The 18,496-nt window shown below is 45.8% G+C and overlaps 5 protein-coding genes across 5 annotated transcripts; 2 read left to right on the top strand and 3 right to left on the bottom strand.

Annotated features, from left to right (window-relative positions):
- Positions 1-6,285: 6,285 nt before the first annotated feature.
- LOC148935587 (uncharacterized) lies at positions 6,286-7,546 on the bottom strand. Its single transcript, XM_089080799.1, has one exon. It carries the CDS (start codon positions 7,538-7,540, stop codon positions 6,305-6,307), a length of 1,236 nt encoding a protein of 411 aa, XP_088936925.1. The 5' UTR covers positions 7,541-7,546; the 3' UTR covers positions 6,286-6,304.
- A 937-nt stretch (positions 7,547-8,483) lies between these two features.
- On the bottom strand, positions 8,484-9,806 carry LOC148935586 (uncharacterized). The gene has a single exon (XM_089080802.1). It carries the CDS (start codon positions 9,504-9,506, stop codon positions 8,484-8,486), a length of 1,023 nt encoding a protein of 340 aa, XP_088936928.1. The 5' UTR covers positions 9,507-9,806.
- Positions 9,807-10,493: 687 nt separating this feature from the next.
- LOC148935585 (uncharacterized) lies at positions 10,494-11,983 on the top strand. The gene has a single exon (XM_089080801.1). It carries the CDS (start codon positions 10,496-10,498, stop codon positions 11,534-11,536), a length of 1,041 nt encoding a protein of 346 aa, XP_088936927.1. The 5' UTR covers positions 10,494-10,495; the 3' UTR covers positions 11,537-11,983.
- Positions 11,984-11,999: 16 nt separating this feature from the next.
- LOC148935584 (uncharacterized) lies at positions 12,000-13,125 on the top strand. The gene has a single exon (XM_089080800.1). The coding sequence runs from the start codon at positions 12,005-12,007 to the stop codon at positions 13,121-13,123; it is 1,119 nt and encodes a 372-aa protein (XP_088936926.1). The 5' UTR covers positions 12,000-12,004; the 3' UTR covers positions 13,124-13,125.
- A 986-nt stretch (positions 13,126-14,111) lies between these two features.
- Positions 14,112-17,863, bottom strand: LOC148935583 (uncharacterized). Its single transcript, XM_089081140.1, has 3 exons — positions 16,761-17,863; positions 14,686-16,647; positions 14,112-14,580 (listed from the first exon to the last, which is right to left on the bottom strand). Exons 1-3 carry the CDS (start codon positions 17,861-17,863, stop codon positions 14,112-14,114), a joined length of 3,534 nt encoding a protein of 1,177 aa, XP_088937266.1.
- Positions 17,864-18,496: the final 633 nt, after the last annotated feature.

The raw sequence follows: 18,496 nt of genomic DNA, 5'->3' as shown, positions 1-18,496 counted from the left end.
AGGATCCTAAGGGGGCCTCGGACCCCCTTTCAGTCGATAAGATGCTCCTTCAGTCGGTAAGACGATTCTCTTTCTTCAGAGGGTTCGTATCCGAGGAGGGAGAAGGTGGATCCCTCTGGCGGTCGTCGTGACAGGTTTGTCGGTAAGGCGGTCGCGGGGGTTTCCCCGGGTCGGTTTCCCGTTCTCGACGCCGCCCTAGCGTTTTTATTCTAGCGTTTGTTTCTAGCGTTTGTTTCGGGGCGCGTTCTCGACGCCGCCCTAGCGTTTGTTTTTTTTTTCGGGCGCGTCCTAATGTTTTTTTCCCGCTAGGTAACCCCGGGCGCGTCATCGACGCCGCCTTAGTGTTTTTTTTTCGAGCTCGCGTAGCTGTGGGTGCGTTACGTCGTCCTAGCATTTTTTTTTTCGCGCGGTCTAGCGCTTTTCGCGCAGCCTTGGGCGCGTTCTCGACGCCGCCCTAACGTTTTTCCGCGCGGTCTAGCGCTTTTCGCGCAGCCAGCGCTTTTCGCGCAGCCTTGGGCGCGAACGTCGCGATTAGTCGCGTCGTCGTGGCGACTCGCGTTGTTGACAGGATGTTGCGTTTTGTCTGCTTTCCATAACGTCCCGATTAGGCGCGCCGTCGAGGCGGCCTTCCCTAGCGTTTTCCGCGCGGTCTAGCGCTTTTCGCGCAGCCTTGGGCGCTAACGTCGCGATTAGTCGCGCCGTCGAGACGACTCGCGTTGTTGACAGGATGTTGCGGTTTGTCTGCTTTCCATAACGTCGCGCCGGTCGAGTTCCGCCTCAATGTGAGATTTCGCCTAAAAAGATAATAGAGGCGTGCGTATGTCATCATTATCGAGGGATGGCATATAATCTGTTATTGGAGGTACTCTACGAAAAGAAGAAGCCGATCGAGATTAGCAGGCGACAGGAGTACATGGTGAATTTTTACGAAAGCGGTTATTACGATGTGTTTAATGATAACGATGACGACGAGATGTTTTTTTGCGCTCATCGTAAGTATCGCGGTCTAGCGCTTTTCGCGCAGCCTTGGGCGCTAACGTCGCGATTAGTCGCGCCGTCGAGACGACTCGCGTTGTTGACAGGATGTTGCGTAGCGCCGTCGAGGCGACTCGCGTCGTTTTGTCTGTTTTCCATAATGTTCCGATTAGACGCGTCTCGTACGGCGCGATTAGGCGCGTCTCGCGTCGTTTTCGGCGGGGCCTAGCGCGTCCTGTTTGTGATTTGACATGTTTTTTTTTTTACGTTACTTTAGAGAGTATTTAACTAGGAATGTCGACGATATATTGTTAGTAGTTTGCGAGATGGAGAGTCAGTCTAATGTCTCGGAGAGTCAATTTAATGTTTTGGAGAGTCAATTAAAGGATCCGGAGATAATATCACTCTTAGAAGATTCGCTCGAGTTCTCGACAGAGATGGAACGCGAGATAGTGGAACGGGAGAAACACGCGATGACGAAGGGGCGTGAGAAACGGTCCACGATCGAGCGGGAAGAGGAGAACGAGACATTGGCGGAGGTCGAGAGCGATGCGGTCGAGAGCGATGCGGTCGAGAACGATGCGGTCGAGTCGCTCGAGTTGATGCGCGCGATGTGGACGTCTATGCATTCGACGTCGTGTAATTTGCGGCTAATGATGGCGTTTTTGTCTAAACATCTGGCGATTCATCGAGGAACGGAACCGATCGCGCGTATACGCGAGGCTGAGCGTATGAGGAACGCTATACGTATCATTACTGATATCTGGAGTCGAAAGGGTCCGTGGAACTCGTACTGCTCTGGGGACAGCATGGTTCGCTTGATCGAGAATTCCGCGACGCCGGACGAGCGTGCGTCGCTTATGGAGATCGAGATAACGAAAGAGGCTTCTTCGAATTGGATAAAAGACTACTGGGAATATTTGGCGCGTTTGAAAACGATGAAAGGGAATCTCGATGACGAGTACGAGAAATATCTTGCGCGTTTGAATACTACGAGAAGGAATGATGAGAGTTGTGGCAGTGGTTTAGACGCATTGTTCGCGTCTCTATCTGGAGATAAGGAGGAGGCTGATCGATTCGTTCAGTATGTGACGAAGTTGCAGGGTGGACGACAGCTCGAGGCGAGATCTCCGGGTGAGAAAGGGATCGATTGCGAATTGGTTCGAATGTATGTGTATAATGTCAAGGATATAGTTAAGAAGAAGAAACATAACTGGTGGAAGTATGCGAAATTGAGAGTTCAATTTCTGAACTCCGTGTCGGATCGGAAGAAGCAGTTGATGCGACAGTTGATAGATCGAGTCGCCGATGATCTGAGGAAAGTACCCGGAGTGCGCGAGGAGGCGAGAAGCGTCGAGTGCGATAGCGAGTAGAATGTATCGTTATGACGTTCGCGCGAATTATCGTCAGGGGGGGGGTATTGATTGTGGCGAAAAGCGCGAGTATATGTAAAAGAAAAAAAATGTACTAATATTTCTATGTAATAAGAATATATGGTATTATGTATACTAATTGAATATATGTATAAGAATATATACAAATATATGTATAAGAATATACACGAATATATGTGTAAGAATATGTACACGAATCTATATGTAAAAGTGTGCGTAAAATATGAAAATTATCATAGGAGTATTAATAAGAAGATAATATTTTTTATTGGGAATGCGAATGTTGCGCGATGCGTCATTTTTCGCGCTCGTTACGCGTGACTACGGGAAGTCTGACCGCAACGATGAAAGATTAATCAGTCTATTGTTTATTTCTTCGTTTTATTCTATTGCTATTTTATCGTTGTCATGCTTTTATTTTTGTTCTCTATTTTTGTATTATGACTGATATTGCTTGGGATCTTTAGCGAGATCGTCATTCATTGTGTAATCGCGCTACTTATATTTGGATTCGTTCGACGAGAATAATCTCACGCGATACGGAATAGAAATTAAGCGATTTTAATTTCTGATTCGTGACTTGGATCGATTCATCGCGTCGGTCCTCGCCCCTCTTACGACCGATGGCAACGTCGATCGAACGGTTCGCGCGTATTTCAGTCGGCGACGCGCAGTTGACTTCTGTCTCGCGCAATGATGCCCGCTCGTGGAATCGCCGTGATCGCGTGCGCGATAGCCGTTATCGCGGCGATTCATGACTCCGTCGCTGACAGAGACGAGGAGGCGATTTTTGCTTTGATCGGTTTTTGCAAACCTACGGATATCTGGATGGCGATAACGTGCAAACGATATCAGATAACGCGACGTTGGCTCTGAGACACGTGATTGCGCTTTTTCAGGAGTATTATCGTATACCTGGTGATGGTGTTCTTAACGAAGCTACATTGGAACAAATGCGTAAACCGCGATGCGGTGTCAAAGATATATTAAATGACTTGGATGATTCTCCGAGGAAATGGGCGAAGACGCATCTCACTTGGAACTTTCATCTGGCGAGCGAGAGCGTTCTACGAGTCACCGAAATCGCGTTCGAAATGTGGGCTGCGAATTCGTCGCTGACGTTCGAGCGCAATTCGACGAATCCCGATATCGTGATATCGTTTCGGAAAGGTTTTCACACGTTTGTAGATCCTCGGCATAAAGGTAGCCGAATATGTCCGTCGTTGCTGAACGGACCAGGAAACGTATTAGCTCACGCTTTTTTACCATCGTCAGAAGTGTCAGAGGTGCACGTGGATAGCGCGGAGAAGTGGCACATCGAGTTAACTGTTAATCCTGACGATACGATTCATCTGTTGCATACGTTGACGCACGAGATTGGTCACGCATTAGGATTACATCACAGTCCTTTAAAAGATGCGATAATGTACGCTTTTGTTCCCTCTAAGACCTTTCCCGTGCGATTGAGCGAGGCGGATTTTCTTGCCATTCAGAATTTATACGATTTAAGAAATAAGAGCGAAATTGCGGGACCAGTTACGACGACCGTAGCGACGACCACGATTGCGACGCGCGATACGGGGAATTTCGCGGATCTGTGCGCGTTGCGACGCGTTGATGCGGTATTGGTATTAGAAAATAGAATGTATGTGGCGTATCGACATTACTTATGGTCGGTCGATCTAAACGGAAAATCTTACGGTAAGTCGTTGTTACTGACGGACTATCTGCGTTTTCTTCCCGATAATTTTACGCATTTGGCGGGTACGTATCGACGACCTTCGGGCCAACTCGTATTGTTTGTTGACAATACGGTTTATATGATAGAATATCCGAGTTTTGAGCTAGTACCGGGTTGGCCGAGGAAATTGAAAGATATGAATCTTCCTCCTAATGCGAAAATTAATGCTGTGATTAATACTAACGCGGGACGAACGTTCGCGATCTACAACGACGAGATCGTGGCCGAGATCGACGATTGCTCGATGATAGCCGTCAGGCATAATTCGTTGCACGTGATATTTCCTGGGATTCCACCTGCTGTAACGTCCGCTGTTCGATATATCGATGGTAATCTGTACTTTTTTGTTAAACGACAGTTCTTTAAATATAATGAATTTACTAGAAGTGTAATTATGACCGGTAAATTTGATTTGGACAATTTTTTGGTATCGTGTGTCCAAAGGACGGATTGTTAGAGCAATTGCGTGCTCTTTTGAAAAGACTCGCTCAGATGAGGAACGTATTTTCGAGCGAGGACGATTTAGAAGAGGAGAGGGAGGAGGAAGAGGTACGGAAGTTTTCGCATAGTGTATAGAGCTAAGGATACGAAACGTTTACGAACAGTATTGCGCGATCTCTTCGATCGTAAAGATGTACGATATCGAGCGCTCGCAGGATTTCGAGACGTGCCGAGTCGACGAGAGCGATGACGCCAAAAAGAGAAAGAGGACGTTCGACGATGACAGATCGTTCGCGTCGAGTCATAGTAACGCCGGTTATACCAATAATTCAGTTAGAATTTTAGAACGAAAATATTCCTTGACTAAGACGGGATACAAATTTCTTAATATATGTGTTACTCTTGAGCGCTCCTCGCGCGTGAATATTATTCTGGGAGATAGTCATGGCAAGGAGGTCTTGATGTCGCCCGATACGTGGAGGCAGCTTGTCGAGCAACGAGACGTTCTCTTGAAGTATCTGCAGAGTATCAATGGAGAACCGTCCTTTCCAGCCCCGTTGGATATTGGAAATATGACCGTGCGTTTTGGAAAAATCAACAATTTGACGATATTACGCCTGGAAACATCCGTGGCTCGCTTGGCCATGTCGAAGGAAACAGTGAAAAATATGTTCGAGCTCGAGCATTGCATCAGTCGACTCGTTCTCTCATTGACCAAAATATTAGGAAAAATTAATACGAAATTGACACGTTTTAAGGATATTGCGTTAACTGCTAAGGATAAGGAAAATATCTCGAAAGTTATACGCGATAGCGATGCCTACGATCGTAACGACATTATCGATTGCGAACTCGTTGCTCTGTACTTTGGGATGTAAGATTGAGATGAAATAAAAAGTGAGATATTATAAACAATGTTTTGTGTATTTTTTTCAAGCATGTATATAAGTATAGCGAGTGATAAAACAATTCGATTATAATATATAAGCAGTGAATCTAATTATAATATAAGCACTGAATCTAATATAATGATTACAAACTAATTTCAATTCGATTATAGTATAAGCATATAAGCACTGAAATTAATTTCAATTCGATTATAGTATAAGCAATGAATATAATTATAATATAAAACAATGAATCTAATTATAATATTAAAAACTAATTGGATATATGATATAAGTCGTTAATGCGGCGATATTACAATTCGATGATACATTCCTGTCGTTTTGACCACCAGTCGTACAATTTGCACACGTTCTCCATTGCGCAATGCTTCGTGTGACGCTCGCAATGAAATGCTCGAACGTCGTCCAGAGTGCTTAGGCGCCCTATATCCTCGAAATCCGCGTCAATAGTCTCGACGATCACGTCGTGATCCGCGATGACGTCGCAGCCGAGAATTTCCTCTAACCATTTTTTTTTCTCCAAGCCTTTGACATACACTTGTTTGGGCGCGTCTCGTGATTGATCGCACACGCTGTTTCGAATCACGTTCTTCGAGAGTCTGTACGCGACGTCGCCGTCGCTCCACTGCAAGCCGTGATGATTGGAGGTTATCCAACACGCTTTAGATTTTTCTGTTTTTGTAAGAAGATTCCAAGACATCGCCTCTCGAAATATTCGATGGGTCAGCTCTTTTCCATTTTTTAATATTGCCACCTCTTTAACCGTAAATTTTTCTCGAACGGTAAAACCTTGCAGATCGACGAAGATCGGTATGTTTGGCATCGCTCTCGTAGGAAAACCGCAATTACGTGAGTTTACGTACGACGTTCGTCAGTGGGTTATACTCTACAACTCTATCGTGAATGATGAGACAATAAGCCGTTGTGTTAGCCGGAACGTTCTCTTTGCATTCGAATTCTACGCGAACGTCGACGGTGGCGCTCTTGATCGATTCGTTCTGGTGGGAGCAATCGATGACCACTAGCGGACCGTATTGCAGAAATCTAGTGACAGACATAAATGGTTCGCAAGTCTCACATCCGTAATACGTCTTTCGAAATTTTAGATACATATCGTACAGTACTGCGAACTTGTTTCGCTCGAAATCTAGATTCATATCGTCGTAGGGATAGAACTCGGAATTCAAATAGAGTTTTACATTAGTCAGCTTACAATTGTCGAATTTAGAAATGTCTTCTGACGGTACATTTTTTTTTCCGGTCTGTAGCGCAAATATCACGTATCGCGGTTTCTCCAATTGCGTTGCCGCTTTTACCGCCCAGGAATGTTTGGTCGTACTTTGCAACAACGGAAATTCGTATAGATCCCACGAACGAAAGCCCATGCTCAGATATCGTCCACTGTCCAATGTTCGCAGAAGCGATAGTTTGTTAACGTCATTAAGTATCACGTGTGGCATTCGCCACTGTATTCTTAACAAGGTGATCTTCGGTCTCTGATCTGAATACGCTACGACGCAATTGTTATCGTTGCGAGCGCGTATCAGAATGAGTTCGTGTCGCGCGTTTATCACTATGCGTTTATAATCCTCGCAGAAACCAAGGAGTATGTTGAGAGGCACACAAAAGTTAAAATCGTCTAACGCTATAGGCGGTATTTCCCATCCGGTATTCTGTAAAACTCTATCTCTCTCGTAGCTCAACGATGCATAGTTTTTCATCAAGGTTGTTATGCCGACGTTTCTGCTCTTATCGATCTCTACGCCATTAAGCTCGTATCGAATCTCGTCGAACATAAACGTGACGCAATTATTGACTAGCTTTGTTCTCATAACTTCTTTCGATGTGCCTTCCTTCGCCGTGCCTTCCTTCGCGGTCTCTCTCGTCGCAAATTTTCCCTCGATGTATAGAAAACTTTCACATGGCAACGTATACAGATCCTGTTGCTGAATAGGTATTCGTATCTCGTCGCTGTATCCGAATGTAGTGTTAGCATATGGATTGTAAGTGTGAGTTTCTATTTTCACGATACGATCGTCAAAGATTGGAGCACCTCCGATACTTAAAATGTCGCTCGCCATGTTGATTTTTCACGACGAAACCTAAAGATCTTAAAAATGCAACGTTCGCGGCGTTCAGCTCGTTTGTTCTTCCCTCGTGTGCCTTCCTCGTCGCGTCGTTTTGCGATGGAATCGCGGATGTAGAGTTTGCGTCTTCTTCTCTTCCTCTCGAGTACCACTCATTTAGAACGAGCATCTTTTGCTTTCGCGCATTTCTCTCTAATGTCTTCGTCGTCGCACGTGAAGTCGCGCCGTTATCTCTTCTCCACGAAAATCGATCGGTTGCCCGTCTTGATCCACGATTCGAAGTGTGATATCGGTAACGTTTCGCGCGATGATCGGAAAGTAAATGATCGATGTTGGAGCGTTCGACAGTTTATATCCCGGAGGAACATTCGGCGAAAACTCGTGTATCGTGTGAACCGGCTCGTTATTGCTGTACGCACCTGCGGTGATATTGCACTCCACTCCAATGATATTTACGCCCATGATATTCACGGGTCTGTCGGACGTATGCCATTTGTTCGGTCGTAGCACGCGCGACGATGAGAATCCCAGGAGCGAACCGATATTGTTCGGTTTCGCGAAATCGATTTGATGCTCGCATTTAATTTCACTTTTCATAGTATTTTCATTGGCTCGAATGATCAGAGACCGCGCGCCTCTTTCGCCCTCGTCGCTCTCGTCATAGACGATGTCGTCGCTCTCGTCATCGTCGCTCGTCCTTTTGCTTTCGTCGATCTTTCGCTTTTTAGAGATAGCGGCATTTAGATATCTGTCTATCGCACTTAATTCGTACGAACCTTCGGGAATCACGATCGTTTTGTCGTCGTAATAGAACTTATTATTCGTGGAATCGACATTCGGTATAGTGTTGTATGTCTCGAAATTCGTGAGACCTAACTCATAATCGTCGTCGCTCAGATTTAAAGCGGGAAAATAGCACGCCGTGAGAACGCTACTCCTACCGGTGAACGAAAGACTCAGCGACATCGCGACCAATTTTCGAGAGAAATCGCAGACACAACTGACCGCAAATGTTCTGATCGTACGTCTGATACGATCCGCGATTGTACGTTATATTTACGCCGCCGAGATATCTCTCGAGTTCCCTCGGCGGTCGAAGATTGCCGAAACTGTCGAAGTAAATCGCGTCGTTTCCCCTCTTCGCATAGGCGACCCAGTGAGTACCCGAACCCATCGAGTCGTCGAGATTCACGATGCCACTCTCGTTACGTCGCGCCTTTAATGGTAATGCGTCACGCATAAACACTCCTCTGAAGAAAGGTACTCGTAGACGACGCGCCGAACGGTTCAATTGTTCATTCGTTGTGATGCCGGAGACCGGTAACCTAAGCAATCCTAACGTTTCTTTCCATGATTTTTTTTTTTTCGTTCTTCTCGTTACACCGCTGCCACGTTTGTAAGGCGCTAGATGCAATCCGTGACCCTCCATCGCTCGATTGTGACGTTGCAACTCCTCCAGTTGACGCCGTGCAGTTTTACTGGCGTTTACTGCCTTCGCGACACCCGCCGCTCCACCGATTAAAGAACCGAGCGCGCCTAATATCGGAAAAATGGGTAACAAGCCTCCACGTTTCACTGTTGGAAGTATCCTCTTCCTCGTTGTCGTCTTCCTTCTCTTCTTTTTCAAACCCATGCCTAGCTTCGTCTTTGTTTTCATAGCAGCCCATACGGCGGTCGCGGCAGCTCTCTCGCCGAAGGTGGAATCTCCGGCTGTTATACGTTCGCGCGCTTTCTCGGCGAGAGCTCGATCGGCGTCGTGGCGATCGGCGAGTTTCTTATTTCGCGAATAGGCGATATCGTGCTCGCGGCACGCCGCATCCAACGGATTTACGCCTCGATCGCCGCGCGCCAATCGTTTCGCGAGATGGGTGCCGGGCCCACAAAATTGATACCCGGGAATATGTAGTTCGAAGGGAAGCGCGTTTATCGCCGCATTGAGTAATCCCACGCCGCTAAACATTCGTTACAATTTTTAATAAGAGGTGCAGGACCGTCTATATGCGATTGTTGCCACGGACGATTATAATGTTCCAGACACACGCGACAACGTTGTACCTCGGGATCCGCTCTGAGATAATCGGGTAACTTGTCCCACAGTAGCTCCACGTATCTATCGAAATCACGCACGAGAACGAACTTCGGAATAAGTTGCAACTGTTGAGCGGATAGATTGAGAATATCGCGTTTGTCCGTTAATAGAGGAAACATTCCGATCACTGTGCGCGATCGAATCGCCGTCGAGTATAAGTGGAGAAATTATCGGTCGCGTCTTCTCGAAGCGAGCGCGAGTAAATGCGATTCGTTCGACGGTCGCCAGCTATAGGAGTGCTCAATCTCGATCGTAAGGCTCGACGAATCTCGGGCGACGCGATCGGGAGGGCGCGCAGACACGGCCCTCTACTACCGAACACGATACGTTGCATCATTTGCGGCCCCTCCAATTGCGGTAAAACGAAAGTGTTGATAAGCATGTTCGAAAGTCCGCATGGCGCACGCTTTGAGAATGTGTACGTCTACTCGAAATCTCTGCAACAACCAAAATATCGATATCTGGCGGAACTACTCGAGTCGATGGACGAGATTGGTTATCACGCGTTCTCAAACAATAGCGACGTCGTGCCGCCGAGCGAGGCGCTTCCCGATTCGATATTCGTGTTCGACGACGTGGCCTGTGACAAGCAGAATGCGATCAGGGAATATTTTGCCATGGGTCGACACTCGAGCATCGATTGTTTCTATCTTTGTCAGACATATGCTAAAATTCCAAAACACTTGATACGCGACAACGCGAATTTTTTAATTCTGTTTAAACAGGCACTAACCTAAAGCACGTTTACAACGAGCATGTGAACACGGATATGTCGTATGAGAATTTTTACGCCTTATGTCGCGCGTGTTGGAAACGCAAATATGGTTTCGTAGTCATCGATAAAGACAGCGCGTTAAGAAATGGTAGATATAGACGAGGATTTAACGATTTCGCCGTGGTGTAAAGCGATCAGTTGTGCTACGAAAATGGACGTTGACGCTGCGGCTGGTACAAATGTCGCTCGGTTGGAAAAAACGGCGCGAGAGATCGCGAAGACTCAGAACTCTATACGTAAAAAGTACAGAGAGTTAAAGACCGGTGAGATAGAAGAGGAGATCGCGCTGGAGAGACGACTCAAGCCGATCGTTCAGCCGTTGAAACGAATTGCCGAGAATACTACGCGAGACGAGGGAATCGATCCGATCGCGTTCATCGGTGCTAAGAGAAAACGCGAAACCGACGACGACGATGAGCCATCGTCTAGATCGACGAGAAGACGCCTCTCGACGAGATCGCCCTTGATCGCGACGGTGAGTCTCGCGACTAGAAATGAATCGGAAGAATCAATATCGAACGCACAATGGGGACCATTAGGTCGCAAATATATGGGTGCGCTTCTAAGCGGGGACAAACAGAGCGAGATCGATCACGTTTACGGAGTGTACTTCGATTTAGACGGCTCGATGCTTGGCGATAGGCGATTCGACGTGACCGCCGATGACAGCGTGATCGTGGGCGACACGCGATATCCGGGTAGCCCGGGCTTGTACGAGTTGATCTTCAAGAGACTTCCCGACGACGCTGTGTACACGGAAAACGACAAGCAAATGTACAAGAGTATACTGTTAATTACAAACGCCCATCGACGTGGCCACAATGCGCTTATGCCTATTCTAGGAAACAAAGGTTTCAAGTACAAACATATCATCGCGCCATTATTGCTCGATAAGGATAAAAGTGGTGCTGGTATTAGTAAAGCGAGAAAAAAAGAGATCGACTCTATTCCATCCGCTATGCGGGTGAGAAACAAAGGAATCGAGTACGTCCATTGGGACGATCCCAACGAACTAGTCGATCGTCTTCGATTGCTCGATGCCTCTAGACGAGCTGGCAACGACGCTCATGACAATGAGATTCTATCGATACTCGAGGAACTTCGCGAGATCGACGCGATCGAATAAAACGTGGCGCGCACTGGTGGCGACCGGTATTCCCGTTATGTTGGTGAACAAGTTCGGAAGACCGTTGGAGTCGTTCGGCGGAGGTGACAGGGTACGCTCGCGACCGTCGATCGATTCCTTACGTCGCTATATACGTAATAACGCTCTCTGTCTAAGTGACAATTACTACGACGCTAGAGACAAAATTATACGGCGTTTAGCTACACCTAGAACCGATACCGACGCCGCGAGTAAAAGTTACGTGGACAGCGCATTTCGAGACGCGGAAACGAAAATCTCCGAGACGAGCGAATTCTCGACAAGCACTCGAACTTTATTGTCGAAGATGAAGGAGAGCACGGTTAAATCGATCGGTGACTTGGAGGAATCTATGACGCGCGTAGCCAGATTGTTTCTCAAATACGATATGCAGATCGCCGAGATTACGAGCAGATTATCACGCGCGGTAGATTCGTCACCCGCGAGAGCATGATGTCCGTGAATAAATTCGGGAAATCTCTGGAGAAGGAACGCGGCATTAACGATCATTCGACGATCGAATCCCTGCGGGCGTACGTGCGTCGCAGCGCGCTCTGCCTTAATCCGAACGACTATGACGTCAACAGACGTAAGATACGCCATTTGGATACACCGATCGATGATACCGACGTGACAACCAAAGGTTATGTCGACGAAGCGCTTCGCGTAAGGAGCGAGGAATCGAAAGTTCTAACGAACGAACTACGAAAACAGTTAGAAGATATGAACAAACGAATTCGAAATATTCTCTTGCAGTATTACGACGTAAAAACCGAGGTGGACATTCTGCGGTATCTCGAGAAGAAAAGCGAAGCCTCGCTCGTTGATCACGACAAACGAATAGAGAAGACGAGAGACACAGTGGAACAGGAACTCGAAAAACGGGACGAATCGCGAGAGAGAGATCTGAGCGAGATCCGAGGAATCATTGAGACGCTCCGTGACACTCAAGAGAAACGAACGCGAAATCTAGAGGAATCACTGCGACAGATCGAGGAAAGGAGGGAAGCTTTGTTCGTCGATCTCGATAAACGAATAAGAGAAACGAAACAACTACTCGATAAACGGAACAATCAACGACTTAAAGATCTGCTCATGTTTCAACGTGAATTAGGACGAATGGAGGAAAAACAGAACAAAGTGCAAACTAGAGACTCGAGCGAGATTCGAAAGACCGTCGAGACTATCATCGACGTTCAGGAGAAACGAACACAGATCCTAGAGGAATCACTGCATAAGTTAGAGAAATCCGTGCGAAACGAGTTCGACGCATCGTCGAAGAGCCGCGAGAAAATATCGACGAACGTGGAGAACCTCGCGCGTAGCGTGACAGATCTGACGAGAATCACGAGAGAGCTAACGAATAATACGATAACGAGAGAGACACTGGACAGGACGCTGGCCTCGTTGAACGTGGATAAAATAGTGACTAGAGAAACAATAAACGAATTACTAAGCACACTAAAAACGGATATTCCAAATATTATGAAACACACGATTAACATTTGGAACGAGGAACAGGAGCGAATACGCACGAATAAAACAAACGCGAATCGCGCCTCCTCGTAAAAAAAATCAACGATGAGCATCGAGAAGAGAAGACTCGTCGACGAGCTTCACAAGCCGGCGCGAAGAAATTTTCCGCGTCGTCGAATCATAGTGCGCGATTACGACGATCTGTGGCAAGCCGATGTCGTTGAGATGCGTCCGTACGCGCGACAAAACAAAGGCTACAATTACGTGATGACGGTTATCGATGTGTTGAGCAAATACGCGTGGGCTGTGCCGCTGAAAAGCAAGAGCGGAAGCGAGGTAGCCGCGGCGTTATCTAAGATATTTCGCGACGACGCTCGATATCCGCGAAATCTACAAACGGATAAGGGCAAGGAGTTCTACAACGCCTCCGTAAAAGCGATTACTGACAGATACGATATACGCCATTACTCAACGTACTCGGTAATGAAAGCGGCGGTTGTGGAGCGATTTAATCGCACGCTCAAGAACAACATGTGGAAACTCTTTACGCTAAACGGATCGTACAGATGGCTCGATGCTCTACCGCGTTTAATCTCGGAGTATAACAATCGCACGCATCGAACGATCGGAATGCGACCGGCGGATGTAACTCCAACCATTGCCATGAGACTTCTCTCCACGGTATACAGTCACTTGAAGATTTCAGCCCCCGCAAAATTCAAGGTGAACGATCCGGTACGCGTTAGCAAGTTCAAAACGATTTTCGAAAAAGGATATACGTCTAACTGGACGACTGAGATTTTTCGAATCGCTAAGGTGCAACACACGAATCCTGTGACGTATCTGCTAAAAGACTATCGTAAGGAACCAATAGCCGGAGGGTTTTACGAACACGAGTTACTACGAGTTTCCAATCCTGATATCTATCTCGTTGAGAAAGTATTACGTAGAAAGGACGATAAAGTTTTTGTCAAATGGTTAGGAATGGACAATACACATAACTCTTGGATTCACAAAACAGCTGTATTATAATAAAGAATGTACAGTATCACTTATTCTATATTAGTACAAAGTTTACTTATTATAATGGTATCTTATAATGACCCCACGGTAATGTATTAGTGGAGCCAGGTATTAAGTATCGCTTGTCGTCGTAAGGACTCAAAACTAGCTTTAATTCGGACACGGTGTAAACCTCGTGCAACATCGAGCGTATGCACACCTGACGTCTCGATTGCTGCAAAGATTCGTTCAAGCAACACGCGAAATCCTCGAACGTTATCGTTTTCGCGACGGTATTCCTCCTAACGCCCTTTATTCTCTTCGTATCGCTCTTTCCCAAAACTCTCAGAGCATACATCTTCGCCCTGAGTCCTATGAACTCCGTCATTATCGCTCCGTTGTTCTCATCTTTCATCAAACCAAGAACCTTTTTATTCGCGCGCGGTATATCGTACGCGTTGTTGTCGGAATAATCGCTAGTATCAAATCTCACGATATCTCGCTTCATATTCTCATAAACATTTTGACATTCCAGAAAATATATCAAACTATCGGTATCCGTGTACATAATTTTGCATTTAGAGCGATAAAGCGGTATCATATAATCGTAATGAAAATCGTATAATCGCATCTTAGATATTTCTAGAATACACATATCGACGTAGATTGGTTTGTTAAATTGAACCTCGAGTTTGCGTAACTCGATAGCCATAAGATTCTCGTCGAAAACGCTCCTACTATGAAAATTCGGTTTCGCGATCAGCGCTTCTGCGCCATATCTTCCATCCCAACGCGTCACGAGTCTCACGTCTACGTAATTACGTACGTTCTCCATTGTTTTACCGAAAACCGCGTTGTTCATCAGCTTATACAGATTTCTCTCGAACTCATTGCTCGCGCGAGTTCTCCGTTCCGTATTGAGCTCGATATACGCGCGCAACCAAGGAGACTGCGCGAATTGCAACGCGCGATAGATCTTTGTCACGCGTAAACCGTGTCGCACGCACTGCTGAAGATTACGATAATACGTCACGTAACGCGACTTGTCGTAGAGCGTGGCGAGTAGCTTTTCGTTTCGATTTCCCGGTGGTCTCTCGCGCATCGGGCAAAACGGAAGATCCGCGTGATCGTCGTGAAGATGTCGCGGATATTCGAGATCGACTTCTAGAATATAACCAATATCGGAGTCAGATGGCACGGACATAATATCGAAACCTTCGACATTCTCGACCCAACGAAATTCCGCATACGGTAAAGGTTCGCACATAGCCCAACCGTAGAGATTGTTCACATCGTAATACATAAGATACGACGACGGTTGAGACGAATCATATGATGATTCATATTGATTATTAACTCGCGCGTATCTATTCGAGCATTGGCTTAACCCGCCGCGTATACCGCGCTCTACGAACATCACCATATCAATATCAGTGAGCAGATCGAATCGAACGTTCGTATATTTCAACATAGCGTCCCACGTATATCCTGGTAATGTGAAATAATGCGCTGGATCCAAATTGTAACTTTCCATACAAGTATCTCGAAAATTTTCAAAGACATCCGCCAAGAGAAGCACATCCGTTTTCAAATATAGATCGCTGTATTCGCCGAGAGTTTTCACGTGAAAACGTTCCCATATTCTTCGCGCATGTTCATAATCACTAACACTCACAGTTTCACCAATTAAAGAACTGTAAAAAGCTTCAATCGGCGGTAATTCGGTTACTAACAGTTTATCAACGCTATCAATATACTCATAAGGAAATACGCCCTTGCGCGTGAGCAACTCGAAATCCTCCGCAATTAAATCAGAAAATTCGAATCGCGAGATCCTCAATTTTTCTCGATCTAGATACGAAACTACTTTTTCTAAACTAGTATTAAGAAACTTAAACGAATCCACGAAACGTAGCTTAACACAAGTCTTCCATTTTCCGTACGTCGAATCGTTGACAATTTTCGAAAACGCGATGTAATTTTCCTTAGTCAACGGTAACAAATCGACTTTACCCTCAAAAGCGTTCGCTATATCCTTAATAATGAAGTGTGCATCATAACCGAATAGATTATGAAAAAAAACAGGAATAACAAACGCATTCTGATAATTCAAATTACAACTCGCGTGCGCGGGTCCTCTATATCGTCCGGTAAGATGACAGTGATCACGCACACGAATATCGTACGACTCAAAGCTCTTTCCGCACACGTGACAATTTGTCGCCTTTTGAAAAGCGTTCCATTCGTTCGACGTGAGCTCCGACATCGGTACGCTAGCGCACAGAATCTTCTTCACGCGACACGCGAGAGCGCGCAGCTCCTCGACGAACCACGAGACGCAATCGTCGCCTCGGCGAAATCTATACGCGGAAACGATTCCGTCGTACGTGCTATGCAAATAATATCCTACGCTAAACGCCTTGTGATGTTGATAGGCGAATCTATTGTCGAGACTTCCACTGAATCGTTGATTTCCCTTTTCTAGGACACACTCCAGATCTGCATACACGACGAATCGTAGTCTCTCCTTTCTGTCGTGATTGTGAAACGAGAGCAACTTATCGTCCTCGCTCGGAAGAATAACAGCACAGTCGTTCGCTTTTCCGCACTCGATGCTATGCGCGACCAATTTCTCATTTGAATAAAAATAATGTAGACATCTGAAAAATACAATATATAATTAATACAAAATTTATCTCACAACGAGAATAATCTCTCTTACGCTTACCGATCGCATATGTATTTTTTTTCCTTATGCTTATTTATTTGCGACGTTAACAGTCGAGACAAGTGCTTTATCCATACGAAATGACCGACATTATCGCCGCACCGTTCGTTCGACAAATAGAGCAAATTCACGTGCGTAGATTTTTTGTTTTCCGTAAGCGACAAAGGAACGATCGTGATATCGTTTCTCCCCGTTTTCTCTCGAATAGCAAATACGTTAATAGACAAATCATTGAGACGTTCGAATCTAGCGATATTTCGTAGTGTCATAGGAAAATCAATACCATCGAAATTTAGCACTAACGAATAGTGAGGATACGACGACGATCTATCCGGGTGCATATCAACGGGATATAGAGCGGCCATCACCGCCCACGCGAAACATGCATTATCGTGTGAACGTACATTAATCACGGCTCTTTTATATTTTATCTTCGGAGGAAGTAACGTCCAACATCCAGCGTGCATAAGATTACACTTATTTATATTAATCATCAAATTTAATATTCGAAATAACGCCCAACCGCTATCACGTTCCTGAAATTCTTCTAGCGACGTCAGAACAACATTCATAACGTTCTCGTCATACCATTCTCGTAGATCGGACATACCGAATAGCTGACAATTCTTCGTACGAATGCTCTTAACGGCACTTTTATCATTCGCGACAAACTCCCCGTGAAACACGGTGTTGATCTTTAAACACACGTGCATATCAAGATCGACTTGCACTCGCTCGAGCACCGTAGCCCTCGCGTCCTCAAGAAACCGTCGAGGTTCGATGTACTCGATATTTACCACAGCACCCGTTCGTACACGATTCGCGAAAGCCGTCTCGATATCCACCCATTCGAATCCCTTCGAACCGTCGTATCCTGCACCCAAGTGACTAAAACGTCTACTCAAAGCGAATCTCGCACCCTCCAATTGCGCTATTCGAGAGATTAAAGAATTTATCGTTCCGGTAACCGTAGGATCGACTCTATTCTCACATCTTTCTCTCAAGATCTGGAGACACTCGATACACTCCTGTTCCCAAATACGATAGGCGTACACCCCTTCAACTCCCGCCGCGCGTTCGAGAAGATCGCAACTTTTTTTCATGTCGCAACTTCCCACACTGTGTTACCCCAATTGTCCGTAGGAACGACGAATTTAATGTCTCGAATTTTTTTCTCTCTCGCTGTTCTCTCGTAGATTACCGCTCTATCGCTCAGAGCGAGCAACGTTCCGATCCACAGTTTCTCTCGCGAACTCTCCGTACCGATCTCCCGTCGCAAGTGATACGTAGCCACATTCCAGCGAACATTTTCTCTCGTCACGATCCACTCCTTGTCATTACCGGGCGCAATAGTCTCGTGACACTCTAAACTGTCGTCACTCTCAATAAGCAACTCGCAACGATCGTCATCGGAATCGCGATACGTCAAATTACGATCGAACGCGCGTAAAAACGATTCGTCGCTCTCGCTCTCGCTCGAAGACGAACCACCGTTAGATGCGACTGTTTCCATATACGTTTCTAACAATGAGAGAAAAAAGTGCCTCTCACGATTAAATATATACCCCCGAGACAGCGTCGAAGTGATATCTTACATAATCAAAATGCATGTCTTTCCGCTACAAATAGCTCTTTCCTGTTTTTTATATGCCTGATACAATAATACAACAATAGAGTAATAAAATAATAACAATAGAATAATAAAATAATAACAATAGAGTAATAAAATATTCTCT

Source organism: Pogonomyrmex barbatus, unplaced genomic scaffold (genome assembly GCF_055798465.1).
Source record: "Pogonomyrmex barbatus isolate J1 unplaced genomic scaffold, ASM5579846v1 scaffold4, whole genome shotgun sequence".
In the NCBI taxonomy this organism is placed as follows: Eukaryota; Metazoa; Arthropoda; class Insecta; order Hymenoptera; family Formicidae; genus Pogonomyrmex; species Pogonomyrmex barbatus.
This window is presented reverse-complemented; position numbering and strand designations above follow the sequence as displayed.